Source organism: Phoenix dactylifera, chromosome 9 (genome assembly GCF_009389715.1).
Source record: "Phoenix dactylifera cultivar Barhee BC4 chromosome 9, palm_55x_up_171113_PBpolish2nd_filt_p, whole genome shotgun sequence".
In the NCBI taxonomy this organism is placed as follows: domain Eukaryota; kingdom Viridiplantae; phylum Streptophyta; class Magnoliopsida; order Arecales; family Arecaceae; genus Phoenix; species Phoenix dactylifera.
In genome coordinates, this window is record NC_052400.1 from 18,123,206 (window position 1) to 18,145,806 (window position 22,601).

The following is a 22,601-nucleotide window of genomic DNA, read 5'->3' on the forward strand; positions in this document are numbered from 1 at the left end:
AAAAAGATCTAAATTCATCTTGGCATTGATCAAGAATCAAAATTGTCTATTTTTTGACATTTTAAAACTTTGAACCCTAGAGTACATAACTTTTAAGTAACTTTGGTTCCAAAGAACTAAGAGTATACAGCAATATTAATTGATTTTATCAAACGCCAGATCAAGTTTGGCATGTATATGGGGTGATCCCCACCATTTAGCTCACAAAATTCAAACTGATCCAACTTCAAGATTAAAAAAAGAAAGAGAAAATCAATCCAATCTAGCGATAAATGAATTAAGAGTATAATTAGATCTACCGGGTACCCAGGTGGTCGTCCGGCCCGAGCCAGCGCGTCGAACCGTTGACGCCGAAACCGACCACTCCTCCCCCTCGCCTTTGGTCCACCACCCACAACCCGTGACTTCCAAAAATCTAGCCACCTTCTCCTGTTCCTGAGCCGAGCGGAGCGGAGCCGAGCCGCCCCGCTCCGCGCCGTATTCCAGTTTCTACGACTGCTTCTATACCACTCCCGGTATCTCCTCGTCGTTCGCAAAACCAAAGTACGCCTCCTCTTTAGGGAAAAAAACAAAATCTAACCTCTTACCTTGGTGTAAGAAAAGAAAACTATGGCGTATATATAAATCCCTGCGGCGGAAAGGCATTTTTCCCACACTTTTTCCTCCTCCCAACTTTTCCCACCATCTCTCTCGTCCGTCTCTTTCCGGTCATCCTCCGCAGCTGGAGAGAGCGAGAAAGAGAGAGGACTCTGGGCGGTGTTTGGCCTAAAGAAACCCTGGAAATCTTGCCTCTTCTTTTCCGCGTTCTTTCTCTCGACTCCATGGTATGCTTAGATACGAGAAAATCTTTAGGAATCGTTTTTTTTTTTTGCTTTTTTCTGTTGTAGTCTCCAAATCTTTGGTTTTCTGGGTTCTTTTGGGTGTATGAATCACTACGTTTAGTGGAAGAATGATCGGGAGCAAGAATGCCATTGAGTTGCGCAGTATGAAGTGTGGGATGGCTTACTGTTTTAAACCGACATTTTTGTCCTGTTTTTTCCCTATTCTTTCCCTTTTGTATTTGATTTTCTTCTTTTTTTTGTTGTTTTTGTTTTTTCCGCTAGATGAGATGCCCCTGTATAAAGAAGTTGAGATTAGTCGACTTTTTTCTTCTTCTTTTGGATGATTTCAAGTTCTTTTCTTCTTCTTGGTTCAGAGAAGGTTAGATAGTTGGGTTGGATTCAGAACCTGATGATTTGGGTCTCACAATAAACGAGAGAATACGTCCGATGGAAGTTTGTAGAAGTGGGACGCGTAATTGAGCTAAAAATGGCTTTTATTTTGATTTTTATTTGCTCCAATTTCCCGACTTTTAATGGTCTTTTGTGGTTTTGAACATCTATTGTGTCTACTAAAGAAAACAATATAGTTCTAGTTTACAACTGGGATTTGATTTTTTTTTTCTTTCACTGGAGCTAAGTAGCTTGTTAGAGATGTAGATGGGAGCTTGCTGAAGTGCTTCAACCAGTAACACTGTTATCATGATTAATAATTGATTACCACTATTTCATCCCTGTTTATGCAGTAGTAATCTTCTTCAAAGGAGTACGTTAGTCTGTGTAGATCTTTAAATGCTTTCGGCCCCACTAATTATTCACCACACAGTGTCGAGTGGCGTACTTCATTTAATAGGATGCCTTGTCCATCTATCCAAGTGTTACATCCTTTAGCTTGTAGATCTGTAAATTCATAAAGATGAAGATTTCTCCATCATAAACCTCAGTATGTCTCTCAGAGTATGTATCATATTACTAGAAAAACTCAACTCTCTTTTCATCTGGCAGGGGTTCTGCAGAGAGGCATCTTATCAATTCACAAATAAAGAGAATGAGGAAGAGAAAATTTGAAATCTGTACATAGAACTAGGATTTCTCAATAATCTAACTGGGGTGTGAACAGGGTTCTTTTTTCTTGGATTAGTGAAACATTGAGCTGCACATAATCCCTTTATTTTGCTTATATATCACCATGTCAGTAGTCAAGTGTGGATAGTGATGTTCTAAATTAGATCATTCGATTTACCTTCCCAACATCATGTTTTATGAATGAGATGTGCTATGGTAGATGTTTCTGCTTTCTTTATGTGATTGTTTATCATTATCTCCTGTTCATAGAACTGCCCATTTGTTCTGCTCTCCTTGATTTTTATCGTATTAATTATGCTGGCAGTTATGCTAGTGAATGAGATAAATGGAAATCAATCTCAGCCCATGTAGCTTGCTGCAATTATAGAGCATGCGGGCATTGGAAATTAATGATTGGGGAAGCGGCCATAAGGAGGATTATGAATGTTGAACTAATTCGTTGATTGCATTAGTGGTCTTAGTAATGTTCTTAGCTTCATGAATATCTAGAAGTAAACCCTCTCTATATGTTGAACCTTAATAACTGTGAATGTTTTTGTCCTTCTTTGCCATCAAGCATATTTTTGTTGATACCATTTTCTATCACGAGCCATGACCTGGTATAGACTGTTTGAACTTCTATAATGTGTCATTCATGTTGATTGGCAACACATCTAGAGTATTTTTTTTTCCTATTGAGTCCACAAAATCAAATTCTTTGCACGGTCATACACAAGATTTGTTATATGTAGGTACATGCATATTTTCAGCTATATAAGTAATGAGAATAAGTTGAGTGGAACTGTGCTTTCTGCAAAATAATAATATTCAAGGAACAAAATACATAAATATATGGAAAATCTGTTGTTGGTTATTGCACAAATCTCAATGATGAAAGACTGACCCAGCTGGAAAAGAGCAGGTCAATTGGAAATGGATCAAAGGGTTCGGTAATTTAGATAGTCTTTAGATGTTCTGCCTAATAAAGAAACATCTCACTATTGAGTTATCAATTACATTACTATTTTGGCCTCTTATCCAAAGACCGTTAGTTATCAATTACATTACTATTGGCATTCTTGATTTATATTGAGATACTCTAAATATATTCTATGTGATGATTTTAATTTTCTCATATTTATTTTGCATACGTGAGAGGACAACCCAGGACCTCACCAAAAAGGCTAGTCGGAAGGCGTTATTTAGACTTCTTAATGTATAAGTATCCAAGATCTACCTGGCCATAGCTAATTTTGCGACTAAATACATGCTACATGGGTCCTTACATACTTCTTTGATTAAGCCTTGGCGTCTTTGCTAGGCTAAGAATCCAAATCTATTTAAATCCATTCACAAGTACTATAAATCCAATCACAAACATTATGATTAACATGTGGTCGATCCATATGGGCCCGTATTGCAGTGTCCCCTATTCAGAACTTTACCCAAAAAGGCTAACCGAAAGGTGTTATTTGGGTTTCTTAGTTCTGTATAAGTAACCAAGATCTATCCAATGCATAGCCGATGTGCAACTACACACATGCCCATATGGATCCTTGCAGTTCTGTTGAATGATAAATTTTGATTTTAACAAATTTTGGTTCGAATTTCACCGATCTGTCAGCCTACTTAATTTTCATACAGCTACTGCTTTCTTTTCCCTTACTGTCTTTCTCAGGAGAAAGACACAATCAATTTGGAGCATTTAATAATCTGAAATATGTCCTGCTGTATCGCAGATAGCTTAGTATATCTATATTGGTGTATTCGATGATCTCAACTAAACTAATGTGATGAAATAAAATGAAGGCCTCACAGGTGAGGTGGTTGTGAGATCTACTGCTTGTGTGAATGTTTCTTGCACTTATATAGTTCAGCAATTCTCACTTCTGTTGTGCATCCATATTTGCTAAGAAACCATATTTCAATGCATAGAATAATTGGACAGTATAATTGTAAATTGTCTGTAATTTAAAATCTAAATGTGTAAGAATTCCAATTCCTTCCTATTACTCTCTTTACATTGCCACAGGTCCAATTGCAAAATGCTCCTTTTTTTTTCTGAATCACCTTGATAAACAACTCCCATGCATGCATTCATGTTTTAGCCCTCAAGATTTCATAAAAAAAGCACATAATAGTATGCCACGGAGCCACAAATGCATCATGACAAGATCAAACATGTTAGAATATGATACTGGAACTGCATCTAATCATATGTTCCCTCCCCTGCAGTTTTCTAATATTAAGAAAGATCAGCTTATAGTGGAGTCTTCAGTCTCAATACCTGCCTTTGCATCAGAACTTGTAATATGTCTATCCAGGACTAAGTCTGTGCAAGAAGTTGTTGCCATCATGTTGTTTACTAACAGAAATTCAAGAACTTTAACTTAATATTTGGAAGAAGCTCCATGACTTCTATGAGGCTTTATTCTTTACTCTTGTGAATCCCATTGGAACAAGAAAAGAATATATCCATGTAATGTACAACTACATATTATCCATTGATACTAATTGAAGAACAACAATTATAACTTTGCAGTGTTTTTGAGAGGCTGTTGGTTAAGATGTTAATATGGATAGTTGTGTCTTTCTCATTTTTGATCTTCAAAGCTAAAGTCTAGGTTCTAACATTCATTTGTTTGATCGACATTGCAATTGGAGTCCTTAATGATGTGAGATGCTTTTGCATCAGGAATACGTCCATTCCTCAGATATACCTTAAAAATATCATGGGGAAGCTTCACAGTTAAAAAGAGGAAACATGAACGGTCAAAGAAAACACAAAGGGGGCTCTTACGGTCTATGTTACTTTATGCTATTCTGTATTGGGCCAGCATAGTCTGATATGCATGGAACTGGGGTATGTATCGCTGTACCATGCTAATGTCGAGCCAGAGTGCTATTTACTGGCATTTTAAACCGTGTGTGGAACATCTGTGATCCCATATTCATATAACATATGGATTGTTGAGAAGGCAAGTACCGTATATATTGTATAGCACATGCACATATGGACAAGCTGATATGTTGAAAAAATAATAAGGCACACATACAACTTGTTCACCACAATTTTGTAAAATAATGATTCAAGTTACCACTTTATAGGTTCCTAGAGACACCTATATCTCCTTTTGGTGTGATTTTGCTGGTATGACTGCTTCACCAACTCTCAGAAGAAGTGGAATCATGAGTAGCCTGATCAGTGCTATCTCAACAGAAAGTGATTGAAGCGACTGGCAGTTTTTATTCTTTCTAACATACATCTTATACAATGAGAACAAGTCTGATTTTGTGCTTCAATGAATTCGCTTCACATATGCAAACAGTACTTTATGGTCTGTGCTACATTTTACCTCTAATTGATAACTATTCTTGATTTGTTATGGCTTTGTTGTTTCATCTTTCTACTTTTACTTTCTGCATTTTTTGTCCTCTTAATACATGAAAGGCAATCTCTGCAGGATCCTCAAAGCATGGCAGAAGTACAGCCAGCATCACAAGTTTCATATGAATTCCAAGGTAACCAGCAAAACCCTCCAACTATGGAGGCTTCTGGAGTGGACTCAGGTTCAGCATCCATTGCAAGCAGTGATAACAGAAAAGTTTCTTGTGAAGATATTGAACTTGTGAGATGGCCCATTATAAGTTTCACTTTTCCGTTCTCTCATTATTTTACATGCTTGCCTTGTTACTCTATCTCTTTATTGCAGGTTCAGAATTTGATAGAGCGTTGTTTGCAATTGTATATGAACAGAGAGGAAGTGGTTAGGACCCTTTCCGATCGTGCTAGAATAGAACCTGGTTTTACAACACTAGGTATGCCTTTTATCATAGGAAATTTTATTCTTGTGATGTTACCCAAGATTGAACAACTATATGCTATCTAAAGTTCTCAATTTTCAAGCATTTGAAAGTGCATGCATCTGTGTGTATATAATATAATGTGTTTATGATTAATTGCCATCCTCTGCTTGTTGGACATGCATGTCAGATGGGTGTCTGAAGACTGCCAAAACAGTTAAGGGATTTTTTATTTTATTTTATTTGTGGGTGTTTGGATGCATTCAACATGGCAGTACAATATGCATCTTGTTTTGGTCTGATATCCCATTTCTTTTCAGTATGGAAGAAACTGGAAGAAGAAAACTCTGAGTTTTTCAGAGCTTATTATATAAGGCTTAAACTGAAAAAACAGATCATCTTGTTCAATTATTTATTGGAGCACCAGTACCATCTGATGAAGTACCCTGTGTCACCTAAGGTTCCACTGGTTCCAGTACAAAATGGGATTCACCCTATGCAGGGTAATTTCTCTTAATATTTTTGAGCATGATAGTATCTAGTAATTACAAAGATTGCTATGAAATTTGCAAGCTAGCAAGTGAATTGAATATCTTTCATTTTTTGTAATTTTCTTGTTCACAAAATATTGAACTTTATAAGATATTGTTTTATTACAAATTATGTAATCATGATCAGTATGGCATATTTTGCCTGTTTATTTGCATCAACTTTATGATTTTACATTCTCATAATAATATCAAGAGCCCAATCATATGCCAGTGTCAACTTTTTTTATTCTTTTTTGGATTTTTGCTTATATACTGTAACAACCAAAGACCTCATCTAAATAGGCTAGCTAGAAAGTTTTATTTGGATTTCCTTGGCCCAGTACAAATACCCAAAATCTCCACGGTGTATGACTGATGTGGGATTATACACACACTAGCACGAGTCGTCACGTATTTTTCTTATTTAAATCCAAGCATCCTCACTAGGTTGAGTCTAAATCCAATTAAATTCAATTGCAAACACCATAATCACCATGGTCAGTCTTGAAAGGACCTATGCTGCAGTGTTCCCTAGTCACACATAGGGAATAGGCTAGGTTCATTTCGATGCCATTTTAACAACTCAAAACCTTATCCAAAAAGGCTAGCCAAAATGTGTTATTTTTTGGATCCATTGGCCCTTTATAAGTATCCAAGATCTCTCCAGCATACAATTGATATAGGACCAAACACGCGCCTATATCGTCCTTACACTCATTTAAGTGGCTAAGGGTCCAAATTCAGTCAATTTCAATCACAAACATCATGATTAGCCCGTAGTCAGCCTTACAAGGACCTATGTTGCAATGTCCTCTAGTCACACTTGGACTATGGCCTAGGTTTGCTCGAATGGCATTTTCAACGATCAAGGATCTCACCCTAAAAGGCTACTCAGAAGGTGGTATTGTAGTTCCTTAACCGTAAATAAGTATCCAAGATCTCCACAATGGACAATTGATGTGGGATTAAATGCATGCCCACACATGTCCTCACATATCCCACCTCCTTCTGCCGTTTAAACCTTGGCATCCTTGCCAAGCTAATGGTCCAAGTCCAATCACAAACATCATGATTGACACCATATGATCAGCCTCAAAGGTTCCATGCTATAGTGTTCCCTAGTCATACACGGGCTATCTGACTTATATTGGACTAAGGAATCAAATAATACATTGTGGCTAGTCTTTTTGGATTAGGTTCTAGATCATTACATACACAATTGCATATTTACCCTTTGAAAATCACCTCATATATGCCTGCTCGCACCCATGTTCATATTCATATTACTATAGCAACTTGATTGCATATATTCCACAACAAATGCATTCTTATTAGGGGTGTGCACGGTTCGGTTCGGGTCGGTTTGGGGACAATCTACAAACTGAACCAACTTGAATCGGTTTCCTAAAACCAAAACCGAACCGACCACATGAAAAAACCAGTTCAAATTGTTCCGAAAAAATTGGTTTGGTTTATCGGGTTGTTATGGATGAAACAAAAAAAAATGAACTAGAGTATTACATATCTTTTTCAAACTTCAATTACAAACAAGACCAAAGCTCACATAACCCATCTCTATCAAAGGAGGCTCGGAGAATTTGAAGCAAAACTGTACCAGAAATGAATTGATTGTACTTCTAATAGAGAATTACTCCACTAAATAGGCAAACAAGGTTCTTTATAAAGTAATAACACAATCTACCAGCATATTCGGTCAAAAATAGCAAAGAAAATCACTTTCCAACTAATAGGTGCAGCTAACATCTTTCTGTAAACATGGTTTGTAAATCGTAAATATGAGTGAGAGTGACTCACAGAGCAGGCGAGGAGGGGTCTCAATGGAGCAGGCAAGAAGAGTCAAGGCCTTGACGGGCACGAAGAGCGACCTCATGCGGTGGACGAGCGGAACCGAAACGGGTGGAGCTGCAGTGGAGGAGAGGGGAGGCATGATACATGAATAGTGACCTCATGTGGCAGGTGGGTGGAGCTGGAATAGGTCATAGGTGGAGCCGAAGTGGGAGGAGAGGGGTTCGACGGGGAGCACGAGCCAGAGCCGGAGAGGGAGGAGAGGGGAGGCACGAGTAGGAGTCGGAGTGGGAGGAGAGGGGAGGCACGAACATGATGGTGAATTTGGGGATGCGGGCCTTGGGGCGGCTAGGGCACAATGTAGGGAAAAGTGAAGTGAATTGGGATCATGATTAATGAACCAGCCTATCATTTATCTCTCTCCATCTCTCTCTCTCTCTCTCTGTGTGTGTATGGGTCGGTTCGGTTTAAATTGGATTTTTTAAAACTTAAGCGAAAATCGAATTGGTTTTTTTTTGGTTTCCAATTTTAAACCGAAACCAAACCGAATTTGGAAAACTCGACCCAAATGGAACCAAAATTAGCAGTTCAGATCAGTTTTGCAGTTTGACCGGTTTGGTTGCACACCCTAATTTTAATTTCTATTACCGTAGCAACTTGGTTAGTTTCCTATCAGCTTGGAGAAGATCGCAATATGCCATTTTCGTCAGTGTGTTATAACTTCATGAAAATGTTTGCCTATGAGATAAAAAGTCAATAATGTTATTTCAAAAGTATTAAAGCTATCCAGCTTATCGTTTCCCGTTTTCCTGAAAAACACAAGAATATTTCTTGGCTATGCATCTACCTAGGCTATTTTCAGCAGTCATCATAATATAAAAACATGTTAGCCTATCACTGTTACCATTCTTATTCAATGCCAACCTGTTTGCAGTGCAGTTAACAATTTACCTATGGGGTACCCAGTTCTTTGGCAACCTCCAATGCCAACTATTGGCCAGCCTCATGTTGATCCTATGGGTTGTGGACTGTCCAGCTGTCATGTAGTTAATGGAGTTCCAGCTTCAGGCAGTTTTCATCCAATTCATATGAATTCCGGCAAAGGGTAAGTGCATTGTCTCATTTTCTTGTGACAATATAGAATTATGTTTTACAGCCTGGACTTATTTATATAATGATACAATAAAGTTTGTAAACCTCTTCAGAATTGGGATTGGAGGGACGTTCTGAGGTTTGGCTAGTATTAAAAATCTCTCTAGGTCTTTTTACTAATATCTAGTACCATAATAAATCTTTACACATAAGTCTTCTACTATCCTTGATTTTTTTTTATTTAAATATTTATTTGTTATTTGAAGTGCAATCTCTTTTCTTTATATAGGAAAACAGAAGCAATCACAGTTTTCCTACCTCCAACTCGGTTGCAAGGGTTCATATCAAAACCCTTCCTAAACGAGCAAAAAGACATTAGCCATTACATCTTAAGCTTTTAAAAGGCTAGAAGATGGAGGTCCGCCCCTTGACTTATTTGTTTTCAAGTATGTAGCTTAGCTTGTAAACAAATTTATGGACATTTGTGGTATATGTCTGTCCTTACAATAAAAGCTCTACCGAAAAATTTGATATACTTGGCCTAGCTTCTGGTCAAGTCAGCTCATAATGTATGGGCTAGGTACGTTAGATCTAACATCCTGGCCCAGTCATCAGCTTGTCTGGTATAGTGGTATAGGCCTTTAAGTCTATATTCACATCTAGTATAGGAGATTAGGGTCTCATTTTCTTCCCTAAAACTTAGGTTCTTCTGATGGCGCCTATAATTTTAGAAGATGGTATTTCAATTTAAAATCATCTTTCTAATTTCATTTGTACTCAAGTTTAATCATAGTTGTCTTTTCATTTCAATATATCTTTTGCATAGGGTGACATTTCCAATAAATTTTTCTTTTGGATTTTGTTGAAGCATTGCGACGGACAGTGGTGCACCTGAAGCAGCTCCTGCTGTTCCATGTCGTGCTACGTTGTCGGTCTCAGAGACTGCAGCGGGTCCTGCATCAGTGGCATTGAGAAATCATTTTCCTTTCACTCCATCTGAGTTATCAGGAATGAGCATGGATGCATCTACACTCGATACCAATTTCACATCTGACGTAGCAAACACAGGAATGTTGCAGCTAGGACCAGATGGTGAGGTTGGATCCTCCAGGGACTCCCTCAGATCAGTAGGACAACTTTGGAATTTCAATCTTACAGATCTAACTGCAGATTTCACAAATCTGAGAGGTGAACTTGCTGCTTTCATATTAATATATACTGATTCACATTTAATTTTAAAAACCTTAGCAACAGGCCTTCACTACATGTATATCGCAGTAGCCTAAAATGTGAATTAGTGTGAGCATGCATTTGAGCTTGGGTGTTGGGAGCAACTCTATGTGTTCAGCTGAGATGAATTCAGATATCAAAAACAGTGGCTTGCATGCTTGGAGCCTAATGCCGACCTTATAAGAAATATGATTATCTTGCTAGCTGTTTTCTAAATCATGCTATTTTCCCCGCTTCTGTTAATATCTGAGTCCCATGATTCATTGTAGATCTTGGGGCTCTGGGAAGCTACACTGGCTCACCGTTCCTGCCATCAGACTCTGACATCCTGCTTGACTCTCCAGAACAAGAAGATATAGGTAAGCTCAACCTATCATTTCTTCTTGATTTCATCTTTTTCATGCAATTTGAGGATCTGTGTCTTGTGCCAATCTTCTAATTTCATGGGGTGTCGATGTGGTGTCTGAAACAAAGATCTTTGAGAGGCTATTTCTTGTTCTCAGAAAGTGGCACCTAACTCAAGGGAATACTGATGCTATCCATGCTTGATCTTTTCTTTTCAGTTGAGGAATACTTTGCCGATGCCATCACTGAGCCCTGCTCTCAGTCAGATGAAGAGAATCATACGGAACTGAATTGACCCTGCCATTTTGCCGACTTCACTTTCTAGGATAGACTGATTACAAGTAGATGGCTTGGCCATATCTATATATGAGACGTTAAAGTTGAACGATTTTCAGTGTGCCTTGGTGGGTCGTAGTATCATGTCTTGGTTTATGGCGGAAGGCAGTTGCTGGTCTTCCAATAATGTTATCAAATTTTGCAGTGGAGCTTCTGAACAACAGTAGAGAGAAGATCAAAGAATCAATTGCTTCACTATTGTTGGAACAATCAAATAACCACCTCTGAAATAATAGGTTAGTGGCATTAGGGCCTTGAGTAACAATTAATAATTGAGTTCTTGCCTGTGTCATGATCAATATATACACATACACACACATGTGTGTGTGTGTATATATATATAATCTGTGTCTCTATATAGGCATGTTAATGAGTTGGCATTTTGGCAGAAGTCGTACAGTTCCGATCTGGCCCTGTCCTAGTTTGTTTGGAAATATTGGTCCATTATGATCCCGTTCTACCACTATGGTTGTTCACTGCTGCATCCTTTTAGTATCTTCACATGGTTGGAAAGCTTTAGAAGTGTCACAACCTAAGACCTTATCAAAAAAAAAAAAAAAAAAAAGGTGCTAGATGAAAGATATTTTTTTGGATTCGTTAGGTCTGTATAAATATTCAAAATTTTTTCGATGAACAATCGATGTAAGACTAAACACATATTTATATAGATCCTCATAAAGAGCTATGGAATGTAAGCTATAGTTAAATATTCTTTCAGCTCATTGATCAAACAACTAATCCGGGTGATGACCAGCAACCAGCAGCGGCTGTTGCAACCGCATCCTATGTTTTTCATAAAATGGGAATGGCCGTATCAAATAACCATATTGGATAAAATCAGTAGCAGCACTGTAGCTGAATTCCTCTTGAAGAATGCAGCAAATACTGGAAGACCACCATCTATTTGAGCAAAACAGTGGAAGAAACTATCGGACATTTCATTAGAGATGAAATGAGTACTGTTGTGGGAGGGCCTGAATTTAGTCCCATGACGATCGTTCAGCGGAAAGGTCTGTGCCTTATAATGGGGAGGTTGAAAATCTTTCCTCATGAGGGCCCTTTTGTGGGACAAAACCGTGCGGGCATCCTCCGTCAGCGCTGGACGCGCGGGCCGGAAATGTCTCCCTCCGTGGCGCTGGACGCACGGGCCGGAGCGCCCAAAGCGGACAATACCTTGTGAGAGACGCAGTCTCTTTCTCTGCTCGGCTCAATTGGGACTATGCTGTCGCGTGGGCCCAAAAAACTCCGCAACAGATGGCGCGCCAGGTAGGGGTATGCTCCCCCACCCCCCTCTCAGGCCCGGGGGGCTGCTCGGATAAAACCGGCACAGGACCTTCCCGCTGGGGGGCTGTGTTGTGGGAGGGTCCGAATTTAGTCCCATATCGACCGTTCAGTGAAAAGGTATGTGCCTTATAATGGGAAAGTTGAAAACCTTTTCTTACGAGGACCCTTTTGTGGGACAAAACCGTACGAGCATCCCCCGCCAGCGCTGGATGCGCAGGCCGGAAATATCTCCCTCCGTAGCGCTGGACGCGCGGGCCGGAGCGTCCAAAGCGGACAATACCTCATGAGGGGCACAGTCTCTTTCTCTGCTCGGTTCGTTTGGGGCTATGTTGTTGCATGGGCCAAAAAAAACTCTGCAACAAGTACAAATGGGGACAAGTTCTTCATAAAAGGGGGAACGGTCACGGTCATTCCAACAAGAACCACAACTCGTATCAACACTATGGTTGAATTCCCTTCTATTTTAGGAAAAAAAAAGAAGGAAAAGAAATACTAGAGCCCAGCAGCACAACTCTAATGCAAATTCCACAGCCGTGGGCCACCCGCTCAGGCTCAAGGCACAACTCTAATGCAAATTCCACAGCCGTGGGCCACCCGCTCAGGCTCAAGACAGGTTCGGGTTGTATCTTCCACGTGGTAAAATGATTCACCTCCTTTTGTAACACTAACCATTAGACGGCGCGATAGCCATAAGTTCTATAAAATATCGAGATGCTTTGAGATCTGTGTAAAATGTAATCCAACAGTTGACTGTGCCAAATAAGATGGATCATATATATATATATATATATATATATATATATAGACACACACACTGAAGGTTTGATCTACGGTGCTCTCACTGGACTGGCTGTACTGACTTACCTCACTAGCTAAACTAATGGAACCCGCCTTGGGCGAGTACTGGAAGCCGGAAAGCAAATTTCTCTCTTCCCTAAAACCATCTTCGGCAACACCGGAAGAAGGAGTATTTAAAGAAAGGGATTGGTTCTTAAAGGAAGCAGCCACAACGTCAATCATTAGAGGACACAATAGCCACTTTGAGATCTTAAAAAAAAATTGGGGTGCCTTTGAGATTTGTGTAAGGTGCAGTCCAACGGTTGGTGGCTGGATTTTTTTTTTTTTGCTGAAACGAAAGGGTGGAGACTGAGGGGGGGAGGACCTTCCCGCGTAACAACCCTATACTGGGCACCTCTCCCACCGGGACATGTCCGATATAGATAGAAAGCACCCCGTACCTCCTCGAAGGCAAAGGCATACTTATATTTCTCATATCCTCTCCATCTCGCGAGCGGCTCCACCTACGTGGCAATCTTCTCACAGGTAAGTACGTCATCCCGGCGCCACCTTGGTACCAACCGATCAGTAGCGCTTCTAAACCCTATGTCCAAGCATGGGACATTCGGTCTCCAAATTTAATCGACGCTTATGCGTTTTAAACCTGAAACTATTTGGTTGGAAGCAAACGCCCCGTTTCAACTGAGCTACCACCTTCTTTTCGCGAAAGATACAACCCGGGAACGCTCGAGCCTCGCTTGTCCAAAATTGAAAATTCAAAAAGAACTTTGAAAAAGAAAAATCCAGCTAGCCGCACGCTGCACAGCTGCTCCTGCTCAGCCGCCGCCACCTCCCCTTGTTAATTTGCCCGTCTCCTCCAACCGCGCCGCCTCTGCTTCTCGCCACCGCCTTAACACCTCCTCCGTCGTGCCGTAAACCGCTCGCCTCCGCTCCTTCGAGCTCTGTTTCATCCTCGCGAGGGACCCGCCGCTCGCTCTAGCTTTCATCGTCGGGCTCCGCCTGCTCCATGGCTAGGCTATAGCCTGTAGCTCTCGGCACCAAGCTGCAATACACCCACCACCGGGGCTTCTCTACGCTCCGTGCGAGAGAGAGAGAGAGGAGAAAGAGAGGAAGAGAGGAGGGAGCGTCCCGGCCGTGGAAGGCCAGGGAACCCAACTAGGAAGCACCAGACCGTCATCACTTCATCAGTTCCTGGAAGATGGCTTTCCCCAACTTGACAGAAACATATACGCTCGGTCACCTCGCAACCGTGATTAAAACAAGGAGCCCCATTGGATGGGACGACACTTCCCCAGCTTCTTCAGATTGCCAAGATGAGATTATGTTTGGTATACGACCGAAATCTGATTAAAATATAAATTAAAATAATCATATTTCTCAATGCATTTAGGTTAGGTTGTGCATAGAATCGGAATCAAATAAAATTTAAATATTAAAATTGAGTTGGATTAAATTTTGAAGGATTAAAGTAATTTTATTTTTTTTTTAAAATCAGAATGAAAATAAAACTTCTTTTCACTCAATGGCTAACATAAAAATCGTGCCGAATTTTCTCTGACCAAACATGCCCTAAATTCATTAACTTAGAGCTCATAAGGACTAAAGAAACAAGCAGAACATTGTACAACAACATGAGACAAAATTACGATTCCTATATCCGGTTACATGTTCTCAAACCAAGATGAGCAGATGCAGCACAGTACTCCATCGGGTATCTAGGAAGTATGGCAGCGACCTGGCAGATATACTGATCAAATGGGATCCAGGAGAAATTCATTTTTAAAGAAAGTAGACATGAATATCTTGATGCACATTCATCAAACATATAAGACATTTTGGTCTTTCAGTGATTGTAGTCCAAGGAGGATATCTGTTAGCTCAACACATCATGTCGTCATCAGAGTCCGATACAAGCACGTAAGTCTTTGTATTGCAACACTACCAAAGTTACGAGCTGCTGTGAATTTTAAATTAAATCGAGGAAAGCACAGTCAGTTATTGGGCTGACGAGGGAATTTTATTGACAGGTTTCCACACAGAAATTTATTATCTAACCTACAAAAATAACAGCGGACATATAACCTGCATCTGCCAAGGAAAAAGACTGCAGCCATCTGCCTATAGGTCCAAAAAGTGATCGAAACATTGAAGTTAGTTAATTTTTGTCACCAGCGGTGAGAGAAGAATCTGCATCGCTTTTGTCATGGTGAAATCTCACCACAATACATGTGATGTTGTCTGCACTGCCACGAGAGAAGGCTGCCTCTGTCAACTTTCGAGCAGCTGCCTCTGGTTCTTCTTCCATTCTTGCAAGGGAAACAGCATCCTTGTCGGACATATTGAGGAAAAAAAAAAGATCAGCCACTTAAATGAAACACTTCTCAAAGTGCATACCATGGCTATCATGTCTAAAGTCTTAAAGTATGAACAGGACAGGCGTAACCTTCATGAAAACTGAACTACTTGATCAAAGTCATATGACTAATTGAAACATATTTATATTACCTGGATTATATTATACCGAGAGAGAATTTGCTCTTGAAAAGATAGTAATGCGAAATGTGATAGTGTAGCCTCAATGATGACAATAAAAGATATTAAGGTCAGAGACTCAGAGGATAACTTTCAACTTCAAACTCTCATAAGGAGTGAAGCAGCCCAACTCAGTGATCAGGTAGCAGGTAGGATCTCAGACATGATTTAGCAACAGAGAACATCCATAGTGAACTATAGATTTGGACCTTACAGATTTGGAAACACCAGAGTGCAAGATACACCTTCAGTGGTAAATTTGAACTGTCCAATTCAAAGACAGGAGATTACTCACAAATTGTGCTGCCATATATGTATCTTTAGGTCAAAAGCATGAGATACCTGTACGTCTAACATTAAAATATGTCTATTTATCTCAATGAGGTAAATCCTTTAATTATTTGCAAGTTTGGAGCGTGCAGCTGTCAGTGATGAAACACCACTAATGTTAATTGTTAAGATGGATGATTCAATTATCAACCAGGCACATCCTTTGCACAATGCACTTCTATCATCATATCTCAGATAGTATCACATACCAAAACCCATGAAAAACAATATCAAAAAATATGATATATCATATATTATAGTACAACAGATTTGGAGCAAAAGAAAACTAACCTCATTTGGCACTACATCCCACAATCCATCACTTGCAAGAACCAGCAATTCCAACTCTTCATGGACCTCTTGCTCCTGCAAAAGAAGCTTGAAATGAAACCAGTCGTCTAAAGCATATTGCAATAGCCATAACAAGTGCATACTGTAGGCAGAGATTAATCGTTCTTCACATATGATTATACAATAAAACAACATCACGAAGAACTTTATTAAGTTGTTCTGAAGGTAGAACTTTTGATGCAGCAAAATCAGGACAGAAATATTTACAACTGAGATGCAAGATATCTAACTCGATTCTATTTGTAAATATGACTTGAAATGTATGAGGAATAAGACAGGCACGAGATGTTTTTTACTAAGTCTACATAAAAACGCAATTCTCTTTCGTGGGATGAAAACCTGTTGACTTATGTACGACTACCAGCACATTGATATTTAGAAACTGTACCTAGAACAGTATTCTACATTTCTAGGGTCTTCCAGACTCCAAAATGACATATTGCAAGATTTGCATTCACCAACAAGATAGGTGTATGTCGACCAGTCTATCACTGCTGAAGTCAAACTGTCTAGCAGCAAACCCATCACTCCCAAACCTGAGCAGCACCTGAAGACACGAAGATAGTGTGCATTTGTTGACGGGTAGCAAAGGGCGAGATTTAACATAAACTGTGATTCAAATTGTGTAATATTCCTTGATTTGGATTTTACTTTACCATCCAATCTCAAAAATAAGGTGGGATGGGATACAGAAATTCAATGGTGATGATCTAGGACGATAAGCTATCTACAGAGACTCCTTGATGTATAGATGCATCCCATGCCAAAATCCAATATCATTATTTACAATAAACAATTAATGTGTAGTTAACATTCTCTATCCATCTTCTCCTTCTATTGCACTTTAAATTGGCAGCAGAAACCGACTTTCAGACTTTTAAAGGCTGAAGGATGTCTAAACTTATATTAAGAGGCAGCATGTTTGAAGAGGTTCAGTCGAATCTTTTAGGTGATTTTGCTAAACTTGTAGTTGTTTTCAGTGCTCACCATACCAATGGTCCTCCCTGCTGAGTGCAGACACAATCTCAGAAATGTAATTAATAAAAATACCAAAGACAACATGTTAAGAAGAGACATCTATGAGTCCAAAGCTCATAAATAGAGTGTTAAAGGTAAGATAGTGATTTAGAGTATTTCTCAATCAACGATGCTACTAGAAAGCTAAGAAATCACAACGAATCTGATCTTGAAGAACTTTTAACATTAAACACTTGCAGTCATGTAACCTGCTGATCTAATCAAGAGCAGCCTTATGTAACACTTGCATCTCTAACTGGAGTTGAGTTCTATTCTGTTTTGATAATTACTTAAGTCACAGCTGCCTTACAAAGGTCAAAAATCATAGCAAAACAAATTAAGGATTAGGAGGACAGGACATTTTAATGGATATACAGATATGAAACTATTAACTAGTCATGAATCAAATAAAATTAATATAGCTCATGATCTTCATGTAACTCATAAACCAGGCTTCTCCATAGTCAGCTTCAATAGTCTCCAATGTCAATCTGCATTTCAAATCAGATAACTTGTTTCCTTTTGGCACTACATCAACTGAGAGTAAGGCCTGGTAAATACATGCCCTATAGCTCAAAGATAACAAACTTCCCTCAGATATGTCTGGAATGTGCATACCCAGAAATGATAATCCGGTTGAACATAAGATTGAGTTAATTTTAAGCTAGAACCAACAACCCCATTGATCTCATAGATGTGTATGTATATATGTATGTATGTGTACATGTGTGTCTGTATGTCTGTAGGTATGTGTGCCTATATGTATGTGTATGTCTACATGTATATTTATGTATCTGTGTGCATGTTTGTATATCTATGTGTATCTCTCTCTCTGTTTGTGCATATGCAAACCAAGAAACATCTGAATACCAAGAACTAGCATGTATATTTCTTCCTACTTATGGCCTATTACAACATTATAGTGTGTTATGACCTAAGGTCCGCAATCTCAGGACTGGGTACCATACCAGTATATTATGAGTCAGTACAGTATGGTACGCACCCTATACCAAAACAGCTCTTGAGCTATTTTCTCATTTTTATCTCAGTATGTCTCAGTACATATTGGCGAGCACCTCGGTACGCCTCGGTATAGATCAGTATAGATCGGTATGGGGCCCGTACCGACCTGAATATGAGTTTTGTACTGGTTTTGAACCGGTACGGTATGGTACATCCCTTGCTGGATGATTCAGGACAATACAGTTGTTTATGCTACGACCTGAACATTATGATATGTGTAAATTGAATTGCAACTTGAAAGTTGAAATAGATACAACATTGATGAACTATATAAGTGCTTCTTAATTGGAACTTAGCATATACAAAAGTAGAGAAAATGACAGGATAGAATACTGCATAAGTTCATTAACATCCATGTGGACTACCCTACAGCTCCAAAATTTGATGCAGAGTTTGTTATTAAAGTAAGGCACCTGAATCTCAGGCTCTGCCACTACAAATTGTTTCAATAGGCGGTTGCCAAATGCACGCGACATTGCCAAGATGCCTCCAACCCTCCAAGTACCTGCAAGATCAAAATGCCCAGCATTCAATATAAACTGGTCCTTTAATGTGGCATCCTAGAGACTGTTGTTACAGGGGTAATGAGCTATAACCATTCATATAAACTACCCAATGCTTCGGACATAAAAGATCTTATTCACTTTTTCAAATTTCCAATATGAGCTAACTTTTCAACCTTGCTTTATGTCTCACTATCTGTGAGATTTTCAGCACATGGAACATGGATTCTCCCTGATTACCCAGCAATCCACGCATATGCAACTGGAAGGTCACTATACCAAACAAAACAGCCTCACAAGAAGAGGGGAAAAATTAATCCAAGCCTCTTGTTTGCTAGCTTCTTTGGCATGTTCTTATAAATATTTTTTTCCAATGTGGTTTTGAATATATATGTAACACAGCAGTATGGATCCTTCTCCAATCTGCAGATTCCAATCTACCAGAATTATGGGAAAGTATATGCATCTTCTGGAACAAAAGGAGACTTACCAGCCCACAAAACAACTCCTCCAGCATCCTCAATTCTCTTGCGCTCATCACTTCTGTTTGGCTTGTGATCATCAGAAAGAGGGATTGCTGCCAGGAAGAGAAATAATATTACTATTCATGGCAGTGGAAGACTAACAAAAACTGTGAGAAGATCCAAAAAGTTACAAACATATAGATCAGAAAGAGAAAATTGATGCAGAATGAATGCTCAAGAATACAGATAACAATTATAGTACAGTACCTGTACATCCATAGGCTTGCAGGACTACAACCCATCAAAGCACAGAAGAACATACAGTTCTGAAAGTCTTGAAATTTGAGAAGTAGGATTAGAATGTAAACTAAGATACCTTTTCCCTACTTTATCTTGCTTAAAGTGCTTCCATCAACAACAAAACTTTTTTTCGTTTTGTTTACAATTCTTATTAAACTACAAACTTATTTTCATTACCCCCCCCCCCCCCCCCCTAAAAAAAAACCCCACCAAAAAAAAAGGAAAACAATTATGGTGAATAGAAAATGAAGCTTTTCTCCTGTAAACACAAAATAAAGAATGTTTGTTCCACAACGAGTCTTATAGGAGTGTCTGTTAACATTTAATAATTATACAATACATCATCACAGATATGCCACTATTGATAACCGAGTGATCAATGATGCATGGAATTTTTTGCATACGGCTACAACAATACAAATACTACTTGAAGCAGACGTCTTTTACATGACAGATGATACAACTGGCGGTTGACTATTATGCAACTCAATCAACGAGCCATTCAGCAACATAAATATAATGCCAAGAAAGCAAGCCAGCCCATATGGATATGAACGCAAGAACCTATCAGTGCAACAGATGAAATGAAATAACTATTTAACATCTCCTAAATGTAAAAAAAAATGCATATTCAGAGAGGGAGGCGAGTGGGGAGGCACAAGATTTAGATCGGCAAGTACCTTTGCCTGCCTTTGATATTACAGCACGTGAATCTCCAACATTTGCTACATATAAGTGGTTGCCAACCAAAACTGCTGTTGAAGCTGTAGAACCATCATCTCTATAGGTATGCCTTTCAGCATCCAGAAAGTCTGAATCAGTTTGTTGATATGTTTCACCTGAAGTTTGTCAAAGACATATAACAAACAGATAGAAAAGTTAAATAAACAATTAACTATCAAGAAATAAAACCATAAAAGACTTACCAAACAACTATATTAACAAAACTAAACGTACTAATAGCCAATTTTGTGTCTGTCATGAACTGTGGATGCATCATCAGATTTTCAAATAAGTGCTCCTTTAAATATTCAGCAGCACGTGAACCGCCATGACCTGTGTTGCCAAGTTGTCAACATGAAATGAAATGAATGCATTGAACAAGTTTAAATAAGAGATTGGTTGAAATCAGACCATCAAATATCCCGAAAAGACTAACTGTTTGTCCATCGATCTTGGATATTTTTACATCATAGAAGTCCTCCATGGTTGCTCTCCTCCCTCTAAAGCTTGAATATCCATAACTCAATTTTCCATCCGCACTGTTAGTCAGCCAAGGAATCCATAAAGCCATAAATTAATTATGGCATTTCAAATGTATTAATGTAAAAGCATCGATAATGATTTTAATGATTTTCCATCTGCCAGAAATTATAAAGAAGATTAAATAGCCATATCCCAGCAATTTAAGTCGGATCTTTGAGGCAATTAGAAAAATGATATACTAAATTTAATCAACAATAGATCAAACTTCTGGTACCAAATGGATAGCAAACTTCTGGTACCAAATGGATAGCAAACTTCTGGTACCAAATGAAAGTAGAAGAGCATCAAGCAGGTCTGATAACATAACGTTGGCCGAGATCAAAGCAGACCTGCATGCCATTCTTTCTGACATAACATAGTGAAGTAAATTTAACAGATTTCCTATGAATAAACTAACGGTAGAGAAGCATAAACAAGTGTCAGAACATGCAGTAAGCCAGATTCAGAATTGATTGCTAAAAAAACAACAAGAACCAACAAATTGCAGATTCTACCTTTTCCATCCACCGCTGAAATAACTGCCATCATCCTCGCGATCCTTTTTGGGCAGCACATTGATAATGGCACGAGGTGGTTCTGGCGTCGCACTCGAATCCACCACCATCTTTGTGATTGCCCTGAACATGCGGTGTCTTTTAGGATAATTCACCTCTAGTTTCGCATCCAGATTGCTCCCCCAAACCTTCAGATGCCCCTGCCTACTGGTAGAGAAACCCCTCAGATTTGTTGCCCGAACGACGAAATTCCTTAAGCTGGTGATGCATACCATCTAAGTAGCTTTATACTGGCCTACAATGCCAGGCTAGTACACTTGATAAATAAAAGAAGATAAAGAAAATCCGTTCACAAAGGTCAAATCTTATCGGCAAATGATCTAGTAGAACTAGAAAAGATTCTGTTTTGAGCGTCTCCGAATCGAACGTCTTCAGAAGCTAAATCAGACATGGGATTTTCGTCATGATCCCTACTCGGACCACGGTGAAATCTCCACGGATCGTCCAAATTCCAAACTGTAACTGAAGTATAAAGAGCGTCAACAAAAGATCTTTTCGCAAAAAGGAAGAGACCTTAAACAAAACCAGAACCCTGGGACTAAAAAACCTTTTATCTTTCCAGCGATTAAAACCTCATTGATTCGAATCGGACAAAGGGACCTTATGATTTCAGTATCACTTACAAAACGAAGAAAGGCAAAGCACGAACTACACCGTAAAGATCCTCCCAGGAATCGGAATTGGAGAAAGAAGCGGTAGCGGAGAAAAGCTCGGGTAATCCTGCGTCTCTGAGAGGGGAACGAGAGAGAAGGAAGATTCTGAGGCGGTGGGAATCGAGGAGGGTATAAGGGCAACGTAAACCCTAAGTGGAAAGGGGGGCTATATCCCCTCTCCAGGCGTCGTTGCCTTGGACGAAATCAGGCTCGGGAAGAGAGGGTACTTTGAGAAAGGGAGAGAGAGGAGGGAGGGGACGAAGGGGCAGTGGGGGAGGTAAGCGTGGGAGACGGAAGGCGGCGAGCGAAGAGCCGTTGCGGGGCTGGCACGGGGCAGTAGGGCGAGCGTGGAACCGCTCGCTCTCGGTGCGGCCGGCGAAGCTTAAGGAGGGATTCCGTATCCTCTTCTGGGATTTTAACGACCGATATAGACTTCTTAGCTGGATGTTCAAGGACTCGAAATTAAATTTTAAAAAAAATAAAAAGTTTTTTTTTGACTA

General features: G+C 39.4%; 2 protein-coding genes across 9 annotated transcripts; one reads left to right on the forward strand and one right to left on the reverse strand.

Moving 5' to 3' along the window:
- The first annotated feature begins 547 nt into the window (after positions 1-547).
- LOC103706913 lies at positions 548-11,313 on the forward strand. 5 transcript variants are annotated; one of them, XM_039130304.1, is made up of 9 exons: positions 554-824; positions 4,579-5,221; positions 5,348-5,512; positions 5,597-5,702; positions 6,008-6,190; positions 8,963-9,128; positions 9,984-10,303; positions 10,615-10,704; positions 10,909-11,313. In XM_039130304.1, exons 2-9 carry the CDS (start codon positions 5,186-5,188, stop codon positions 10,983-10,985), a joined length of 1,143 nt encoding a protein of 380 aa, XP_038986232.1. In that variant the 5' UTR covers positions 554-824; positions 4,579-5,185; the 3' UTR covers positions 10,986-11,313. The 5 variants fall into 5 exon arrangements, with proteins under 5 accessions (XP_038986229.1, XP_038986230.1, XP_038986231.1 ...); XM_039130301.1 differs by having other exon boundaries at positions 548-824; positions 5,348-5,702; XM_039130302.1 differs by having other exon boundaries at positions 549-824; positions 4,579-4,746; positions 5,348-5,702.
- A 3,645-nt stretch (positions 11,314-14,958) lies between these two features.
- Positions 14,959-22,506, reverse strand: LOC103706780 (probable protein phosphatase 2C 52). Of its 4 annotated transcripts, XM_026805623.2 has the most exons (10): positions 21,389-22,506; positions 20,763-20,890; positions 20,586-20,684; positions 20,309-20,467; positions 19,355-19,441; positions 18,775-18,866; positions 16,262-16,336; positions 15,855-15,904; positions 15,614-15,682; positions 14,959-15,434 (listed from the first exon to the last, which is right to left on the reverse strand). In XM_026805623.2, exons 1-9 carry the CDS (start codon positions 21,661-21,663, stop codon positions 15,619-15,621), a joined length of 1,029 nt encoding a protein of 342 aa, XP_026661424.1. In that variant the 5' UTR covers positions 21,664-22,506; the 3' UTR covers positions 14,959-15,434; positions 15,614-15,618. The 4 variants fall into 4 exon arrangements, with proteins under 4 accessions (XP_026661424.1, XP_008789334.1, XP_038986234.1 ...); XM_008791112.3 differs by lacking the exons at positions 15,614-15,682; positions 15,855-15,904 and having other exon boundaries at positions 21,389-21,910; positions 22,072-22,502; XM_039130306.1 differs by lacking the exons at positions 15,614-15,682; positions 15,855-15,904 and having other exon boundaries at positions 21,389-21,910; positions 21,996-22,502.
- Between the last annotated feature and the right edge of the window lie 95 nt (positions 22,507-22,601).